The sequence below is a fragment of the Candoia aspera genome, chromosome 4, assembly GCF_035149785.1.
Source record: "Candoia aspera isolate rCanAsp1 chromosome 4, rCanAsp1.hap2, whole genome shotgun sequence".
Lineage (NCBI taxonomy): Eukaryota > Metazoa > Chordata > Lepidosauria > Squamata > Boidae > Candoia > Candoia aspera.
In genome coordinates, this window is record NC_086156.1 from 22349391 (window position 1) to 22370409 (window position 21019).

The window sequence follows — 21019 nt, forward strand, 5'->3', positions numbered from 1 at the left end:
TCATTTCCTGAAGGTTTTCAGCCAACTGCACAGATTCTTCAAACTCCAGTGTGTGCCTCTTTTGACTTTGTGTAATGATTGCCTAAACCCAAATACTCAGTCTCACAAGCTCGGGCTTAAAGATAACTGATTTATTAAAGGAATAGTATGCAAATACAGAGAAAGCTGAGAATGAGCAAAAGCGCGCCAAATACAAACTAAATACCCTCACTTCAAACCCAATCCCACCCCTCGCCCCACCATAGCAACCACCCCCTCCCAGGTGTTGGCAACCGTCACACATCGGCCTGGGAAAGTAACCTTGAAGACATGTCATAACCCAAACATACATTCCTGCAGAACAGCAAGGAGATTACAGCCTGGCACGGCTGAAATTCCCCTCCCCGCAAATGACAGACACGGAACAGGAGAGTGACATGTGAAACGTTACGATGTATTCAAACCATTGGAACGATGAACATGACATATCGCCCCCCTTAAAGAAACTAAACTAAGCAGCAAGTTCATGCGGCTAGGCAAAATAGAGACGGGCTAAGTGATTTTACAGTGTGGGACACGCATCAGCACCTATACATAGGAAGACACGCATCAAAGAATCCACATGTGAAACGTTCCCATTCATCTCTACACAAGATCTAAGCATTGGCATGAAAATTTTCACGATGCAGATATTAGCATTGAACATTGCGATCATGACAAAACGCAAGGAACAGGTTACAGTGGTTAAACAGCATATAAATGCAAAAGGCTAAACAGCATGAGAATGCTAAAGCAAACCACAGAGCCCCGCCCCTCCACTCAGTCCGGAGGGACATGCTTCCAGCAAACAAAGCCCTGAAACCCACCCCTATCTCGCCCGAAATCCAGGATTTCTCGCTGATCGCCAGCCTCGCTCGGTGGGTCCACCTCCTCCGCCCTCAGTGCGATGAATGCGTCGCCTTCTTCCTCGGGCCCCAAGGCGGGCTGTCTCACCTCGGCCTCTCCGCTGCATCCCGCCCGACCGCCGCCGCTCTCCACGCAGCCCAGGCCCCTCGAGGCCGCACCCTTCTTGGCGCTGACACAGGCAGGAACGATGGCTCTCTCCTGCCGCGCTTGCATCCCGTGGAGCAGCGCCATCTCCAGCCACAGGAAGTTCCTCATCCAGTCCCGCTGCGCCTCCGAGCGCTCGCACCGCAGCTCGGCTTCGGTCAGCAGGAACACCCACCACTCCAACGAAAATGCCGATGTGCCGCCCTCCTTCGCCGGAACCATGCAGCCACGCCGCGTCCCAGCCTGGGCCATCAAGGATGCCAGCCACTCCGGGGACCACACCGGGGCGCCGCTCTCCACCTCCAAACCCATCCCCGACTCCGGAACATCGCTACCGGCCACCGCGCTGAGGTCGCTCCCCCGCGACTCTGCCCGTTGCGGCCTGACCCGCCGATCAGCGAATTCCACCTCCGGAAACGTGGGGTATTGGGGTCTCCAGGTGGCATGAGCTAGCCCCGACCGAGCTTCCGCCACGCCGTCCCCGCTGGAGCGCTGTTGCGCCCCGATTCGTCCATCCATTGTTAAAGTCATCGCTAGCTCTCCCCTTCACCAAAGGCTTGGATGGGGGCTAGCGGAAAATTTCATTATGATTCTCAGCTTTATGTAACGATTGCCTAAACCCAAATACTCAGTCTCACAAGCTCGGGCTTAAAGATAACTGATTTATTAAAGGAATAGTATGCAAATACAGAGAAAGCTGAGAATGAGCAAAAGCGCGCCAAATACAAACTAAATACCCTCACTTCAAACCCAATCCCACCCCTCGCCCCACCATAGCAACCACCCCCTCCCAGGTGTTGGCAACCGTCACACATCGGCCTGGGAAAGTAACCTTGAAGACATGTCATAACCCAAACATACATTCCTGCAGAACAGCAAGGAGATTACAGCCTGGCACGGCTGAAATTCCCCTCCCCGCAAATGACAGACACGGAACAGGAGAGTGACATGTGAAACGTTACGATGTATTCAAACCATTGGAACGATGAACATGACACTTTGTCCGCTTCATAAGTTCTTATTCTTGTTCCAAAGAAAGGCTGGCCTTTATCCCGTACCTTCCGAAGTGTGTTCCCGCAGTGACATCCTCTTTTCCTAATGCTTTTTGTGGGGAGAAGAACAAGGCAGAAATGCAGCTCTCATTACCCTGATGAGAAAGAGCAGAAAACAGCCGCCACCAGCAGAGCTGGGGAATAGCTGGGGAATATTCAGGTTTACTGGGGAGAAAATCCCACCGAGTTCAGTGGAAGGATAGTTTGGTTGCCACTTCCAGGCTTTATTCCAGAGCCAGATGGGATAAAAAAAACCCCACTTCTCAACCCCTGCTGTATTGCAGAAGTTTGCAATATGATTGCCAAAAATCAGCTTAGAACCAGGAAATGCAAAAACAAAGAGCAATGTGTGCCTTAAAAAAAATATCCTAGAAACTTCCTAATCTGCCTAGCTGGTCTGGCCTTTTGAGTTGTACTAATAATGATTTTAGTTATTTTTATTTGTTTGTCATTTTCTATCCTTTAGTTAGATTGCTAGCTACCTTAAGTAGAAAGGTAGCATATATATTTAAATAATATGTCTACTTAACAATGATCACTAAGGTGTTACTACATATGTTGTTCACAAACCATGCTACATCAAACAAATATATTGTTTCATAAAAGTTGGCATGATGTATTTAAACGAGCAGCGAAGATAATGCTAAAAGTTACATTTTAATGGAGCTACATAATGTCCTAATTGTTACCATGACCAGGTCCATTGGTATCAAAATAATATTACATGTATTTTTATGTAAAACAGGAAAGATTATTCTAATACATCTTAGTATTTAAGAATTCCCATTTTACAGTAGTGTGATAACCATAATCAAGACTACCTATTTACTATTGATAAATATTCTTTGAGAAATGTCTTTGTTATGGTTATGGAGCAATTCTATCAGTGTAGAGACACCACTTTTGATTATTGGTCTAATGTCAAAAGGAATGAGATTCAGACCATTCTTTTTAGATTCAGTTTAGGGGTTATGTTAGTTCTTTGTAGTTTTTCTCAATGATTATAATGGGAGAGAAATTATGTACAGATAGTCCTCAGTTAATGACAGTAATTGGGACCAGGAACTCAGTTGCTGAGTGAGATGTCATGTGACTGCACTGACTTATAATGGCAGTTCCAGCAGTTCCAGTTGCAATTGTTAAGCAAATCCCGCATGGTCGTTAAGCGCGATGTCACATGATTGCCATTTGTGACCTCCTGCCAGTTTCCCCATTGACTTTGCTTATTGGAAGTTGGAAGTGAAGGTCACAAATGGCAATCATGTGACCGTGGGACGCTGTGTCTGTTGTAATTGCAAGCTGGTTGCAAGTGGCCAAATCATGATCATGTGACTGTGGGGACGCTGCAACAGCTGTAACTTCAAGGACTGTTCATAAATCTTCTTATTCAGCTCCGTCATAATTTTGAACAGTCACTGAACAAATGGTTGTTAACCGAGGACTGCCTGTATGTCGGATTCAGGGTTAGTGTACATTTCCCCAAGACTATGAAATCTGTGGCTCTAATTTATAGATATCTGTTTGACAAATAAATTACAGGCATCGTGTAAGTTGTTTTATTAGTAATCAGTGGAAGTCTGGGTATTGCATTCCACATGCTTCTGTTTGAGTGTAGAATAGTGTCACTTTTAGGAAATGCCACATTTGTTCTCATTATTGTCTTTTTAGGAAAACAAAGGTTGAGAATTCAAATCTACATAAATTATAGCTGTAAAATTTGCTCCCAGGGCTTTCAGAATGATTCCCAATTCCTTGCTGGAATGGTAAAAGCTGAAACTAGGGTAATGCACTAATGATATTTAGATATTGTGTTTTGTGCAGATTTGGTCTTCTAGTCCTGCTCATAACCAGATTACTGGAGATGGACATTGGGCTTGAGGGTTTGGGTCGGTTTTCTTCCCTGTGTTAGGCATCATCCCTCTTCTGTGAAGACATTGGGGTCCTTGTTTAAGATGACTGCTTTAGTGCTTCTGAAAATGCAAGTTCACTATCTTTATTAGGTTACATTGGAAGATGTTAGGTATTTTCCCATTAAATCTGAAAATCTGACATGATTTGGAATGGTTAAGATCTAGCACAAAAAATGGAGACCTTCCAAGCATTAAAGGTATTTATTATGTTTTGGGCTGCAAGTCCTTTTGTTATAATTCTTGGAGACACTCTCTTCTTTTAACATTGGACCCAATCCCATCTTCTTTTGTTTATGATTAAAGTAGGTATTTTATGTTGAGAAAGAGCATTAATAGATCAAAGGAAGATGAAGTCTCTTCAGTTCAATAGGGTACTTATAATTATGCAAGCTTTACACTTTAATGGCTAATATGCTTCTATAATTGGTCATTTGTTTTGTATATTACTATGGCCATTATAAGTGCTTATTTCTTAATTATATGTGTTCATCTATCAGATAAACTACAGCAGATGTAAATCTATCAAATTTATTCCCACTGCAAGGTTTATACCAGAATCTTATTGAAATTCTTCTCCCAACAATTCTCCCTGCTCCCCTTTCCTCCTTCCTCTTTGCTTATCTTTCTGATAACAGATAGTATCTTGAGGCAAGCTTTTACTCTGTACACTTATGGAAGACCTCTTCCAAATTTAACAGAAAAGTGTTGCAAGAGAACTGTTGAAACAAAATCTGGTTGGTGATTTGATCAGAGCTTTTTTGAAGATTGTGGCCCCAAAACCTTGCTCCATATTCTGTTCAATAGATTTGTTGTTGTTGTTGTTAGTTGCTGTCGAGTCATTTACGACTCATGGTGACCCTATGTATAACAGAACGAAATGCTGTTTGGTCTTGCACCATATGCCTGACTGTTCTAATGTTTGCATCCATTGTTGCTGTGCTTGTATCAATCCATTGCATTGAAGGTCTCCCTCTTTTCCTCTGGCCCTCGACTTTACCAAACATGATGTTCTTTTCAAGCGATTGGTCTTTCCTGATGATGTGCCCAAAGTATGAGTGTCTCAGCCTAGTTATCTTCACCTCTAGGGAACATTCTGGTTGTATTTCTTCTAAAATTGATTTGTTTGTTCTTCTGGCAGTCCATGGTATTTTCAATAATCTTCACCAACACCACAATTTGAATGCATCAATTCTTCTTCTGTCTTTCTTTTTTAATGTCCAACTTTCACAGGAATATGTGGCAATTGCACCTTTGTTTTTATACTGACGCCTTTACTTCTGAAAACTTTAGATAGGTCTTTGATGGCAGATTTTCCCAGCGTGATATGTCATTTGATTTCTTGATTACTACTTCCTTTAGCATTGATCGTTGATCAAAGTAGAATGAAATCATTGACGACTTCAATTTCTTTTCCATTTATTGTGACATTGTTTATTGGTCCATTTGTGAGAATATTCGTCATCTTCACATTCAAGCGTGGTTAGTATTGCTGACTACAATCTTTGATCTTCATCAAAGTACAATCTTTATGCTTTGTACTATCTTTGTACTTCAAGTCTTCTTCATTTCCAGCAAGCAAAGTTGTATCATCGGCATATCTCAGGTTGTTAATGAGTCTTCCACCAATTCTGATACCCCGTTCTTCTTCGTACATTCCCGTTTCTCAAATTATTTGTTCAGTGTACACATTGAATAAGTAGGGTGAAAGTATACAACCTTGCCACACACCTTTTCTAATTTTGAACCACTCAGTATCACTGTTTTCTGTTCTAACAACTGCCTCTTGATCCGTGTATAGGTTCTGCATGAGTATAATTAAGTACTCTAGAATTCCCATTCTTCGTAATATTAGCCATAACTTGTTATGGTCCACACAGTCAAACGCCTTTGCGTAATCAATTAAACAGAGGTAAACATCTTTCCAGTATTCTTTACATTCAGCCAAGATCCACCTGACATCAGTAATTATCTCTCTTGTACCGTGTCCTCTTCTAAATCCAGCCTGGACTTCTGGTAGTTCTCTATCGATGTAAAGCTGCAAACGTTGTTGAATTATTTTCAGCAAAATTTTGCTAGCATGTGAAATTAATGAAATTGTTCAATAATTTCCACATTCTGTTTGATCTCCTTTCTTTGGAATGGGTATGAATATGGATCTCTTCCAGTCAGTTGGCCAGGTTGTTGTCTTCCAAACTTCTTGACATAGAAGAGTAAGTGCTTCCACTGCTGCATCTGATTGTTGAAATATCTCAATTGGTAATCCATCAATTCCTGGAGCCTTGGTTTTTGCCAATGCCTTCTGTGCAGCTTGAACTTCCTTTAGTACCGATGGTTCTTGATCGTATTCTACCTCCTGAAATAGCTGAACATTGACTAATTCTTTTTTATACAGTGATTTTTATAGTGATTCTGTATATTCCTTCCATCTTCTCTTAATACTACCCACGTTTGATAGATAGATAGATAGATAGATAGATAGATAGATAGATAGGAGACCTGTTTTACTTCTGTTCTTGCTTCATTGTGAGTGCATTGGACAAAACACATCCTGGACTGGTGACAGAGATTATCCCTTTACCCCAAAACTCTGACTGCAGAAGAAACTCTGAAGCTCATGTTCACCAAGGACTGGTAGAACATTCACTATTGGTAATTGTGACTGAACCTATGACATTTTTATATTGGTTGTTTTTTACCTTCAGAAACTGGTATAGTAGCTAAAACGATTACTATTGCCATGCTGAGTAAAAAAACAAAAAGACCCTCTATATCATTGTTGCCTTCCACTACACAGTACATACAAATAAAAAAAATTAGATGGCAAGATTAGAGTGAAAGTGATAAAAATTGTCATATTTTGGAGATTGGCCTATTATTATATTTGTTTCAGAAGTTACAGTGATCTGGGTGTTCGGTGATCTGGATGTTTGATGTTCAGTTAAGTGTTACAGGCTGTAGGCTGACCTTCCTCAACCTGGTTCCTTCGATTTCCGTAACCCCCAAACAATTAAGAAGCACCACATTGGGGAGACCGCCCTTTGCAAGTTCTCTGTTCCACACCTTTTTTACTGTTGGTGAGAACTTCTGAATTAGCGTTGTGTCAAATGTGCACTTGTATACATTTTCTTTTGAACATTGGCATGAAGAGCCTGTAAATAAATTGATATGAAAATTTTTGCAAGAAATCTTACTCAAAATACTCTAGAAAATAATGGAAGTTTTATAACAAGAGGTTAAAATGTGTGTGTTGTAAATGTACTATTTTTTTTGCTTATTTATAAAAGAAGGAAAGAGGCCAAACTTTTCAGGTCTCTTTAGTACTAGTTTAAAATTTTTTCCATTGTATTTTTCCATTACTATATTCATAAAGGCTTACATAATATATGAAGACACATGGATACATGAGCAGTTGCATTATTCTTTAAGACTGTAACAAACGAAAAGGAACTAGGAATGCTTCTAGTACAGAATGAACTTACTAACAAATAGCTTACTTGGGTGAAAGAACAGGCAAACGGGATATAAATACGTATTTGCAATGTAAATATGTATTTGCAATGTACATTTTATGTAAATATGGAAAGTACAAATAGGTACATTGCTCAATTGTGTATGTTAGTTTGTAGCTTTCAGTATGTAGACTGGACAAAAGAATCATCCTGTATAACTGAAAAATCATAGCTTATTTCATTTGTTGTTTTCTGGGTGGTAGAGCTAAGATTGACCAGTTCATCTACTGATTGGGTCTTACAATATGGTAATAAGAGAATAGATAGAATAAGCTTGCAGTCTGGAAAACTGGCTTCAAATTGTCTTAACAACTGGTAAGTAAATATGGCTGAATTCAAATAAATCATAATGGACTTTTTGTGCCTCTTCATTTTGCTCCACAAATAATAATTTGCAGAGTTGGCTGAAACTCTCAATTATTTCATTTTGAAAAATGTGCCTTCACAGGAACAAATTTGGTTGTCAGAAACCTGAATAATTAAAATTGGTTCAAACATGGTGTTGTAAATGTAGTTCCCCTACCAGCTCACACATTTCCTTGAATCCACCTTTTTTTTTAACCTGGGAGAGATGCTGCCTTGACCTAAGGTGGAGTCAGAAAATGTGACTCTTTTCAGAAAAAAAGGAACAACGTGAGGAGGGAAGTGAAGAAGTAGCTAAGTTGTTGGAAAAAGCACTAAGTTGTTGTACACAGTTTTGAGGTTTAGACTGGGGGATGTCCAAGTAGTAGAAGCAGAGGGAACATCTGTTTCAAGGGATTTAAAGTTCTGAAGAATTAGGTAAGAAGTCCAGCCAGGAATCTACACTAAGGTTAGTATCTTTTTCTGTGGTTTTTAAGTGTTCTGTTTTTTAAAGTTTCTTTGTGCAAGTTCAGTAATTGTGTGTACTTCAGCCTTTTAGGCAAGGAAATGACATTTCTTTAGAATCTTTTCTGATCTGTAGTAATTAATTCTAATATCTTTCTATAGATTCTGGTAGAATGCTCTTCTGTAGTAGACCAGCAGCATTTTGAGATTTGCTGGGAGCATTGTCTCCTTCCCTATTGAATGTTGGCACGTTGGATATTTAAAGTTAAAAAGGATGTTTATGGTGGTTTTTTAAAAAAGTTTGATCTAGTTTATCTCCAGTGAGATTGATCTATCATCCAAGTGGATGGGAAAGGCTAAAACCTCTAGTCAAAATTATTTCAGCTATTGCATTTCTTGCCCTTTAATTGTCAGAAAAGCAGCACAGATTGTGTGAGCCGTATCTCTCTCACATATTTGGGTTAGGGGTAAGTTGATGTATCTCCTGGAAGATAGGTGCTATCAACAGAAATTACCAAGCCACTGCCCCAAAACGGGAGGCAGGGCCAGTGTGTGAAGATCCAAAGACTTCTGGGAGAGGAGGTTTGAGACTTCCATCCTAGAGGCTCAGCTACTCCACTATGCACGGGTATACTATGAAAATAAGTCTTCCCCAGTCCTCCAGATATTTTGGACTATAACTGCCATAGTAATGACTGTGTAATTTTTTCTCCTCTGAGTACTGTTCTACTGTTTGCAGGGTTGTTGCCGTTTCAGCAATAAACTGAAAATTTTGATGTTGGATAAGTAACAGTACTACTATTTTCACAAGAAGAATTTCAGATGATGCATTAAATTCCTATTTTGTACATTAGTTTAATGACCTACCTAACTTCTTGGTCACTATTACTGAAGCCATTTGGGTTAAGTGGATACTTTTTCTTAAGACCCCAGTGCACTTACTGATTAGATTACAAATGTTGACATTCTTTCCTTAAAACTTTTGGATTAGGAATGTGATACCAGAGGACAATTCAGCAGTTATTCAGAAATCTGTTGGTGGAGTGCATTTACAATTTTGTAGACATAAAGGTGCTTTTACTTTGTTCTGGCAGTTGCAGTATTAAAAATCAGAAAAGGCATTGGAATGTTAAATGAACTGGGTGAAGGACATAATACAAATGTAACAAATTACAAATTGTCTGTTGAGAAAAATTCTTTCTCAAAACACTTGAACTTTGGGTCAGCCAATGAAATTAAATGTCAATAGTTTCATTGTGGGTTTTCAGAATTAATTGGCACAGGATGACTTGAGTACTGACACAGACAGTGCTGAAATAGAATTTACATTCTTAATAGGAAAAGGTCTTTCAATAACTGTTAATAATAATTTGTAAATATGGCACTGTTTGTACATAATGATAAGCTAGAATTGCTGGCTTATCTTGAGTTATGGGGAATATATAGGGTGCTGGTGCTACTCATTTCTGTTCTTTTAATGTATTTTTTATGTAATATAAACATTTTGTAGCATGCGTGGCTATTTTTTTTAATGAAAACAGTATATAAATTCAATAGATCAGCAATAAATATACAATAGTTCCTTTATTCATAGCCTCCTAGCTTGGCTAGTTCGGGAAAAACAAATCTGATGCCTGACCTTAGATTAGTGTTTCTCCACCTTGGCAGCTTTAAGATGGGTGGATTTCAACTCCCAGAATCCCCCAGCCAGCATGCTAGCTAGGGAATTCTGGGAGTTGAAGTCCATGCATCTTAAAGTTGCCAAGGCTGAGAAACACTGGCTTAGATCATCAGCTCACACAAAGGAAGCATCAAACATGAGTGGATGAGTTTTTGGTGCATCTCTGTGTTACTTATTCACGATGGTACAAACCAGAAGGGCAAATAGTTTAAAACCTCCCTGGCAGAGATCTGCTCTTCCATGGGTTCTCTGATAATAAATGATTGCTATAAAAACTGCTGAACCTCCTAATATCCCCTGGGTTGACTAAGTGGGGACTTATTAGCTGTTCTATCAAGGACTTCTCCCTTCAGCCCAATTCTAGTAAAACAAAAAGGAAGGTGCTTGGGACGTTTCTGCTCAATGCCCAGAATTACCACTCAAACAGCCTTATGCCAAGTTGTGTGGGCTCTGGAACCATGCAGTCCTTAATGTGGGGGAAGTGTCCATGAGAAATTCCATTCAAAAACTAATGAAGCCAACCCCCTAAAGGAGTTTATTGGAAAAGGGGAAATACAGCAGGGGAAGAGAAGGCCACAGTCTGTCTCACACACATAGATAAGCCACAAATCAATATAGTTAGCCTAGCTGAACTAGTTACAGTACTTATTGCTGCCTTGAATAAGCTTACGTTTAGCACATGTTCACTGCAAAGAAGATGGTTGGGGAAAGACTGGCTGGGCATCTTAGCTTGGGTGTTCATAGGCAGACCTTCTTGATACTTCTTTTTATTTCTTCTTGCCTTCTTCTTGAGCATTTCTTTCCAGGGTTGCAGAATGTGGGGAATAAGTGAAAGCCAGCTTCTGTGAGTGGACTAACAATTGTTTTGCCCAATGAAAGACTACAGTATGCTCCAGCTATATTGTCCTGGGTCTAGGGACAAACCAACCTTCCTAATCACCCTCAATGGAATTACAGAGGTACAGTCTAATTGCCACTTGTTGGCCTTTGTATGAGTGGAATTACATGGGAGATGTTCTTTGGAGAAACAAACCTGAATTCCATCTATTGAAATATCAACATGCAATTGATTTAGCAAATGTTTTGGAGACACTGTGGTGCCACATCGAAGTCAGGATTTTGCCATACTCAGTAAACAAGGATCAGATAGCAATTCTTGCTTCTGAAGGTGTACAGTAATTGTTGATGCTCCTTGTTCCAAAGCAGCATTCTTCCAGTTTTGGGGTGAGCTGAAAGAAATGGGTGTCGCCATTATAACTGTCCTGTGAGCATTCTCAGATCATCAGGTTAGATGGATTTTGGTAAAATACGGTATACGCAGCATATACTTCAATGGGATGCAGGCATCATTTCAACTTTGATTAAAATGTGTGAATTTGGTTACTGTTCCACACTACATTCAGAGCCACTGCATTATTGTAGAATGTGTTACTTCTGTACACATCCTCTTCCACCCCATTTCAGAGCAGCCCTGGACAGAGAATGCTTACATTTTTCTTAATTATAGTTTGGGCCAAGATGCAAGTTTATAACACATTGTTAGTATGCCCCTATAGTAATTTATCTGTGTGTGTATATATATGAACAATTTCGGTTTCCTGTCATTATTTTTCTTTCTGTAGCAGAGGACCTTGTTAGAAGCATTCGTCTGCAAAATAATTCAGAATGATTTAAAGGAGAACATGGATGTGGTCTGTGTGACATTGAAAACTGGATGGAGAAATAAATGGTAGCTATTATAAATGACAGCAGGTTATGCTACAGGAATTTTATTACAGTAATATCTAAAGAGGTTTTCTGTAACTAGTCCTGTAATTTAATGTCTCTATTAATTATCTGAAAGGGGATGTACACCAGTTTAATTAAAAATGGCAGATTATGTTGAATAAGAAGACATAAAGACTGCAGAGTAATGACATTTTTTATATCCCTAGAAATCCTGGGAGCTTTTCTAAGACTGCAAGGTGAGATTCAATACACAAAGAAACTAGATAACATATGAGTCAAGTTTGCATTTGAATATATCTTTGGAAGTGAACATCAACAATACTACAATAGCAAAAAATATGTCAATATATAGTATTTAACATTTTTGCTCATTTATTATGTATCATACGTGAATTTATAATATAAATATATAGAGAGACGTTGTAATAGTAATAGTTACAAAACTTTCTGTGATTTTAACAAAATAGAAAAAATGTTGAACTCCTTCCTGTGGACACCCATAGAAGGGGGTGGGGGTGGATTTACAGCAAGGTCAGGAATCATTGGCCCTCCAGATATTTGCTGAATTTCAGTGCTCAGTGTTTCTCACTAGTGGACATACTGACTAGGACTGGTGCTCCAAAACATCTGAAGGGCACTGACTGCCTACACCTGCCTTAAAAACAAACACATGGGAAGATATAGTAAATATTATGTTTTGTTTACTTTACTGTAAAAAGAGCAAGGAAGAGCAAGAAAGTGATTTGTCAAAAGTATCACAAACATACTATTTACTGTTGTTCAGTGGCCTAAGAATCTAAACCTCTCCCCCTTCCAACAGCTATCAATATTCTCATATTCTAAAGATAACTATTCTATTCCCAGATATTTCCTGTCCAACTTAGAGACAGCAGACATCCTATGCTAGTTATTCCAGTAGATGATCCTTCTCTTTTCAGCCCTTGCTAGCTTTCCTTCCTTTTTGTTTTCCAGTGTACTGTAAGCATCAGGAATGGGATCTTCTACACTAGAGCTGCCCTTTTCCACTGGTTTTATGACTGCTTGGTGTTCAGTACCACCTAGATGTGCTTTTATCTGCAACTCCCTTGTCCTGCTGGTTGGCTCTGGTGCCCTGGAGATTTTCTATCTCTCTAACTTAGGATCTGTCTAATAGACGATCAGTAGATCCTTCTGTGGGTTGCCAGCTTCTTTCCCAATCTTTTTCACACACACCATTCCATTTAATCCCCATTCATGATTATGATAACACTTTACATATCATAACCCTTGGATCTTTTCTCTTTTTTGGTGGTCATCCTTCTACCAGCTTAGCCATGCATTCTACTCAGTATGTTAGGAATGCTGGGCTGGGCTGGGATCAGATCACACCTATTGGTATTACGAAGGTGGATCTGTGTTATAGTTTGAAGGAATTCCAGTGTGTTAAAAGGGCATCTTTTTTTTTTTTTTTAAAAACTTTGTTTTAAAGGGCATTGAGAGAGTCAGTTTGGTGTAGTGGTTAAAGGCACCAGGCTAGAAACCAGGAGACCATGAGTTCTAGTGCCGCCTTAGGCACGAAGCCAACTGGGTGCCCTTGAGCCAGTCACTCTCTCTCAGCCCTGGGAAGGAGGCAATGGCAAACCACCTCTGAAAAACCTTTCCAAGAAAACTGCAGGAACTGGTCAAGGCAGTCTCTGAGAATCGGATACGATTGAACAGGGGGGGAAAAGGGGGCATCATCTGAAAGCCACTGTTTTAGGTTGCACATTTTGTTGTTGAAATAGTATCATTATTTACAGTAGGATGGAGAGTCTGTATCCCTCTAGATTTTGTTGGCTACAGAATCCTATATTATTAGCCATAGTAGGTGGGGTTGATGGGAATTGTAGTTCAAAATACCATAAAAATACCAAGTTGCCTTACCCATGCCTTTTTAAAAAAACAAAAACACATGTATATCAGGAAAACATGCTATTGTTTTCTTACTTTGAGAGCAAGAAACAGCAAGCAAATACTACTAGAAAGAAAAACTGTGCTTGATTTTATTATTTTCTTACGATTTTTAGCTATTACACATATTACTTGCTTATGTTATCTGACTAACAGTCTAAACTTCCCATTTCCCTCCCTACCCTTCCTCTCCATTTCAAGGAACCCCTCACTTCTCCTCCTTTTTCCACAGCAGCAGATTCATTCTACTCATGTTCTAAAATTAAACATTAGATGCTTCCAGCCATTTTTCTGTGATATCCTGAGATCTCCCATGACCTATACTTGTTAGTGTACTTTACTACTAGCTTTTTTCAGTTCTCTGATATGTTTCTCTGGCCATTCTTCCACTAGCATTCAGTTTATGTTCTAATATTAGCTTCAACAAGTTAAAAAGAGGGCTTCTCCTTTTGGCAGCCTGAGATTAATCTGGCCTTCTACTCCCAGTTTTTCAGATTGCATCTCCCTTGAAATAACTTCTTTGTTTATAGCAATTGGTGCAGCCTGTTGGCCACCAGATGTTGCTGGACAACAACGCCCAGCACCTCTTCCTTTTGTCTTAACAGAAGGGCTGCTGGTTCTTGTTTTAAAGAGATTTGTGTTGTGAGGTATTTCTTTTGTAGGTTCTCACTCAAGTGGGTATTGGGAACAGGGTAGAACAGGACCAGGAGAACGTAATCAAGCCTTTAATGTACAGTTTATGCTATTTGTCTGCTTCTGTAAAGGAGATTTGGAAATCAGGATTGATCCCACCTGGGTAGTTTTAAAGTAAACAATATATTGAGATTTTTGTTATCCAAACACATTCTGAGCTTATATGGAAGGTTTGTACACTAGATCTCCATATATCAGCACTTTTTTGGCAGCCAGGAACCCTAACTGCTTGCCAAATGACTATTTCAAGTTACTGCTCTGGGCTATTTTAATTGATAGTCCCCAGCTAACTGACAATCCCCATCTTTTAAAAACAGGGAAGTGTCAGTTTGCCAAACAGATGGCACAGAGAATTTATCAAATCCTGTGTAAATTTTCTTTTCAGCCTTAAGCAATTAGATCAGTCAGTTCTGGTTTTGATTTTGGATTTCTGTGTCTTCTGAATGCACCTTTCCTCAAATGATAACCTCTGGCAGTTTTCTTTTCGTGGTAGAACAAATTTAGCAATAGAAAATAAGAGTTATATTTGTCTGACTATATTTGACCAAAACTTAGTGATTGTGGTTTCTCTTCTCAGTTGTAAAAACAAGTGGGGTATAATTAGACAAGATGCTCAAGAAGAAAGAATGTAAATGTTAAGAGCATGTGCAGTTTGTGTAACCACCAAATCCAGCAAACTACAGGGCTGTTGCTTCTGTCAGAGATCTGCAATATTGTTTGCTATTTGTACTGTACACTTTGAAAAAAAAAAGCTCTGTTAATTTAAAAACATTTTGCAGATGCACCATATTCCTCCAAAAATGCTGGGACAGTGTGTTAACACAGTAGGCAGTTGGCTATTCAACAATGGCTTATGTGCACACATTACATGAGACCCTAAGTGGGGCTTTTGTACTACATGGATGAGCCTCCCAGATAAAGTTAGTCTCTTGATCTATTTGATAGATGATAGCTGCATCTTAAAATTTAGTTTGACCCTAAAGTATTTCAGGACATTTCACAGGATAGATAATTTTTCCACTACAGATGTTGTCCCTCAACTCATGATAGGGGCCACAAAACCTTAGGAGTAGAATAAATACTTGGCCTCATAGCTTTTTGTTCCAGTTCTGTTCTTTCAGGCAATTTGTGCCTATGTAAGTCTAATTTAAATTTAGAGTGACCTGCACCCATAGAAAAGCTCATCTGAATCTGTTTTAGAAGTGTGGAGAGTTTGAGGCCCTCCTATAATTCAGTAATCACAATATTCTCACTTGGTTGGTGTTTCTATACATCAGGGATGTGCTAGATATACAATGTGTACTTGCCCAAAGAAATCTACATCCATATTTGCACTCCCTCATGTGCAAACATTATACTTATGCTACAATCCTGCAGTTAGAGATGACTGTTTTTAGTACAAGAAGAAGATTTTTACAGATTTTTTAAAGCAGAACTCATTTGCCTTGCTACCGTTTTGACTACTTTAGCAAAAGCAAACAACTCTAATCAGATGTAACGTGAGACCACCCAAAAGTCGGTTGTGAGGAATGGAAAAAATAATTATCTGCTTGGGTTTTGACAGATTCCATTGGCATATCCTTTACTAGCTGCTTTTGGAAGGGTTTGAGATACTTCAGACTTCTGTGACCTGATGTCCTCCATATTGCTGGGGGAATTTGATGGTTATGATCCCCATGAATGTGGATGGCACCAAGCTGGGAAGGCTGAACGTTGAATCTATGATGCTTCTTCATCAGAAACAATAAAGAGGAGTGGATCATTATGAGTGAATCATTATAATCAAAAGCCTTTGATTATTATCTTCCCTTCCTCTTATTTTAAGTTACATAATTTTCTGCCTCTATACAAGCCAAACAGTTGAATTTATAAATTTTTGACATTTTGAAATCCTTTTTGCCTTCCAAATATGGAAGGATTATATCTTCAGCAAGTGCCTGATTATCCTTCCCTACACTGGTTCTTTTAAATGAAAGTTGACTTGAAAGAAAATAAATGTGTATGGTGTGCAGTCTATCCAGTTTTAGACTTAAGAGCTTAGGTTTCTTGCTGTTTTCGAAAAATATTCATTCTGCTACTTGCTGTACAGTTATAAAATACAGAACGTAAGTAAGTCACTCTTGATTGTAGTGTTTCTTCTCCCACAAACAGATTTCTTCCATTTGACAAGACTTTTTGTACATTTTGTACCAAGCTAAAAATTGCATTATCTCCTGGTTTATAACCCACAGTCTGTCCGTGTCACATTCTGTATGATTGTCAAGAGTGTGGTTGCTATAAATTGTGGTGATGGGTAGTTCACAGGTTCATGGGGGATAAATCTACCAGTGGTTCCTAGTGTTGGTGGCAACAGGGAGCTTTCAGAGTTAGGGCTAATGGTATGTCTGGAAAAAACAATTTAGAGGGGGTGGTAATGTGTTTTTCCCACTTTCTTCTAACCCTTTTTTATTTCTCACTCCAAAGTACACAGTGAGAAGATATTTTCAATGTTATTCCATGCTAGGTCAGCTGCTTGTCTTTCTGCATAAATTTTCGTTTAAAAACTGACCAGGAGAAGGAACTCAGTGCTTGATCATTGAGTGGGATGGAAAGAGCTGACCAGGATCAGTTATTGATCCCCCTGCACAAAAAATAATGAAACAGTTTTTACCAAGAAGTAGCTGGATGGTTATTATGGTGGCGTTATTGGAGAATGAAGTATGTGTAGGAGGTTGAAAAATTTGGACAGCACAGCCAGTACTTTTTCTTAGGGTGAGTTCTGAATCATGACTAATGCTCTAAATAACATGCTAGAAAATATGTGGTTGCATAAAAGATATGTTCTGAAGATAGTGGGAATTTTAAATAAAACACACATTTAGCACCTGCCGTTATCTGTAGCTGGTACCAAGTTAACCCTTCCCAACCTGGCAGCTTCCAGATGTGCTGGACTACAAAGTGAGAGAAAACTTTGTTGTTAATTGGAGATAATAAGCAGTAAGGGAAGGCTCTTCTATAAAAAATCTAAATGATCAGAGCCCCTTTGATACTATTCTAAGATTTTTCTTTTGGTAGTTACTTTCTGTCTCTGTTTTCTGTTTCTTTTCCTCCCTCCCCCCTCCTTGTCTTTTATCTGTCCATCTCCACCTTGGTCTAAGTGGTTAAGGCTCCGGCCTAGAAACCGGGAGCCTGTGAGTTCTAGTCCTGCCTCAGGCACAAAAGCCGGCTGGGTGACCTTGGGCCAGTCGCTCTCTCTCAGCCCAACTCACCTCACAGGGTGGTGGTTGTGGGGAAAATAGGAGGAGGAAGGAGTATTAGGTATGTTCGCCGCCTTGAGTTATTTATAAAAATAATAAAGGTGGGATAAAATAGTTCAAATACAAATAGTTAAGAATACAAACTGGAAGCAATTTTCTTTAGTCAATGCTGAACCTCTCAGCTGCATTTTAAAGCTGCTTGTGGATAAAGGAAGAGATCTTTTCTTTAAAAGACTGGAAGAACTGCTGGAAACTAAAGTATTAATAAAAAAAACCCTCAGCTGCAATAATGGGTCCCTCTGGGTTGTGCTATATATTCTGGTACTCCGTATAACAGGATAAGGTGACTTGTAATCCCAAGAATTGGATTCACATAGGACCTGGGATGACAGGAAGGATATTGTTGGTTTGGCATTAGAATTTAATCCTGTAGATACCTTACCTCTGCAACTTCCACTGTTTTCCTTCATGACAGATGGATGTGGCTTTGAAGCATTAACATAAGGTGCACAACCTTCACATCTGCTGCAGTGGTTTTTATGGCAGACAGTTGTAGAACTTGATTAATTCCAGAAAAGTGATATTTTTCCACTTGTCTTCATAGCATGTTCTGGCCTCTGGAACGTTGCCTGGCCTTGTATACTCTTGTGGGTCTCTTACTCATCTCTCTCTCCTCCAAATCATTTTACACTCTCAGTCTTTTCCTGGGTTTCCAGTTTCTGAACCATTCTGTGTTTGTTTTGGTACCTTTGCATGGAATGAGATGTAGGGGATTGGGTTGCAGTCATGTGGTTCCTCTTTTTTTTTCAAATGTTTATGGGAAAAAGCTTGTCTGAATTGTCTTTGCCCACTGTGTAATCTTACCATAATCCTGCTCCCAGGGGCAATAGCCAAATTGGTTAATGAGCATCCACATGTCAGATCTTGTCATTCTGTTCTGTTCCATATCTGTGGTTGATATTCTGGTTTAAGGATGGTAGCCTAGCTTACCCTTTCTGAGCTGCTTGGATGCCGTTTTGGCATGGTGGGCTGGTAGTCTCTGACAGATGGAAGCAATACTGTAAGGAGAAGGATACTGTCAGGTAACACTTAAATTTAAAAACATAGACGTACACACAAACACAAAAACCTTCCCCCCTAAAAAACCAACAAACCCCCACATCTCTCATTCTCCCCAAAGCTGTAGTCCCAGACCACCAACAGTTGCTTGCTTCTTACTACTCATATATACATTAGCCCATACAACTATACATTCTTCTTGGGAACTTATTTGTCATGAATGCATGGGGATGTCCATAAAATGTAGTCAAAAATGTCAAGCTGCCAATTATAGCAGAAGCTCTGCTTATTTTTCAATATGTGTTGCACCATTGTGGCCACCAGCTTGACTTTTTTGGCCACAGTTTGCAGACACCCCAATGCGCAACACTATTTACTGCTCCACCACTGGCAAGGAAATCTCCTATCTACCGGAAAGTTTTGAGAGTCAGGAGAAAGCCTTTAGTCCTCTCCTTCCTGCCTGTGCTTTGCTTTTGTCTTATTGCCAAGGTGGAACGTGCTAAGTACCACTCTGTTTTTGTTGCAGAAGTGACTCTGAAGGTCCATGTCAGTGATGCCAGCACACATCAGCCAGTCACCGAAGCCTTCATTGAGATTTTTACCAATCAGGTTCCCATTGCTTCAGGAACCTCCGGAGCAGATGGCACTGCCTTCATCAAGTTTCAGTATAAGCTGGACAGTCAGCTAATTGTTACTGCAACTAAACAAGCTTATGTGCCAAACTCTGCACCATGGAAACCTGTAAGATTGCCTGGTAAGAGATCTTTATTTTTGTTCTGAGGTAAGATTTTACTTCTAAAAAAGGGGGGGGGCAGAGGGAAGGATGGGTATAAAACTTATAGTTGTGACTTGATGATTTTTATAGAATCATGCCTTTCTCCTATGTCATAATTTAACCCTTTTGGTAATGTGAACATGTCAAGAAACATCTTTGAACGTGTAGAAAGTCCCTTTTCCTGGTAACTCCTCAGTAGAGCCATCATAGAAATGAAACTTTTAGAGGACAAAGGGGAGAGGAGTAATTTATACAAGCTGGTGCCATTTGACTTCTCAATAGCCTGTTGAACCCTATTTTGTACCTTTCCCCCCACCCAGGCCTTATTCCACTATCTTTTTCATAAAAAGTCTTCAACCATCTGCCATTCTTTGACCTCTGAGGAATGAAGCTCGGCTTTTCTATAAGCTGGGTTTTGTACCCTGTGGTAGATATAAGGAATAGTTCCTTCTCTTCTCTCCCTCTTAATAGTTTTCCTACCCATTCCTGCCATTGCTCAAACTGCCATGTTTGAAGCCATTTCTGATCACTGCCTTTCTTTACCTTTTGCTTTGGCCTATGCACCAAAGGGGATGCGGTGAGACCTACTGAGAGTGCTGCAGGGCAAGGCCAACATTTTCAGCTCTTTTTAATGTTGATATATGTGTTTATTTGAGAATGTCAACTGGCTGTGGAGTATTTTCCTCAACATACATGTATACATGTGGTGGAAGGTCCCCTGTGCAAGCACCAAGTCATATCTGACCCTTTGGGGGGACGTCACTTTCGCAACGTTTTCTTGGCAGACTATAGCGGGGTGGTTTGCCATTGCCTTCCCCAGTCGTCACCTTCTCCAGCAAGCTGGGTACTCATTTTACCAACCTCGGAAGGACAGAAGGCTGAGTCCACCTGAGCCGGCTACCCAAGAGAGAATCCAGCTTCCTCTGGGATCAAACTCGGGTCGTGGGGAGAGTTTGGTTGCAGTACTGCCACCTACCACTCTGCGCCACACAAGGCTTACATATATACATACATATATGAAATTACAAGCTTAACTTTCTTTTATTTAACCCCCTGCCCCCCAAATCATTGTATCACTAATGAAACTGAATTTCAGCGATGGGATTCAGAGGGGGGTTTAAGGACCCCTATTTTGTGGTCCTTAAAGCCACTTCTGACCAAACATGGTGGCAATAAAATATATATTCAATTAACTTAAACTAACCAATGAACTAATGAAACTAACTAATGAAATTAACTAACTAATGAACTAAGGAAACTAACATCAGGTAATACATTTACCTAACAAAATTGCCATTTTGAGATATGCAATGCAAGAAAAGAAAAAAATTAACACAAGTGCTTGATATAATTTATAAAACAAATAACCCTCTGAACTCATCCCTAAAACTCAAGGGCAGACATCATGAAATCCTGCACCTACTCACTTTGCATCATCACCCCATGCACTGCAGCCCTTGGTTGCCCACAAGATTTGAAGTGAAACCTTTGGCCATGAAACAGTTTCTCTCTGAAAAAACAGATGATCCACCTAATCCTTCACCAACAACAGTGAAAGCTGTGCCTCTTGTGTGCCAGAATGCTGGGAGTTGAAGCCCACCCATCTTAAAG

The 21019-nt window shown here is 39.8% G+C and overlaps 1 protein-coding gene across 2 annotated transcripts in view; it reads left to right on the top strand.

Moving 5' to 3' along the window:
• The window catches only part of FAM171A1 (family with sequence similarity 171 member A1), a 64343-nt gene that overhangs the window by 15697 nt on the left and 27627 nt on the right, over positions 1-21019 (top strand). For both annotated transcript variants that reach the window (XM_063303575.1, XM_063303576.1), the window contains exon 2: positions 19160-19387. In XM_063303575.1, the coding sequence (XP_063159645.1) occupies positions 19160-19387 (228 nt within the window). The remainder of the gene's footprint in view (positions 1-19159; positions 19388-21019) is intronic.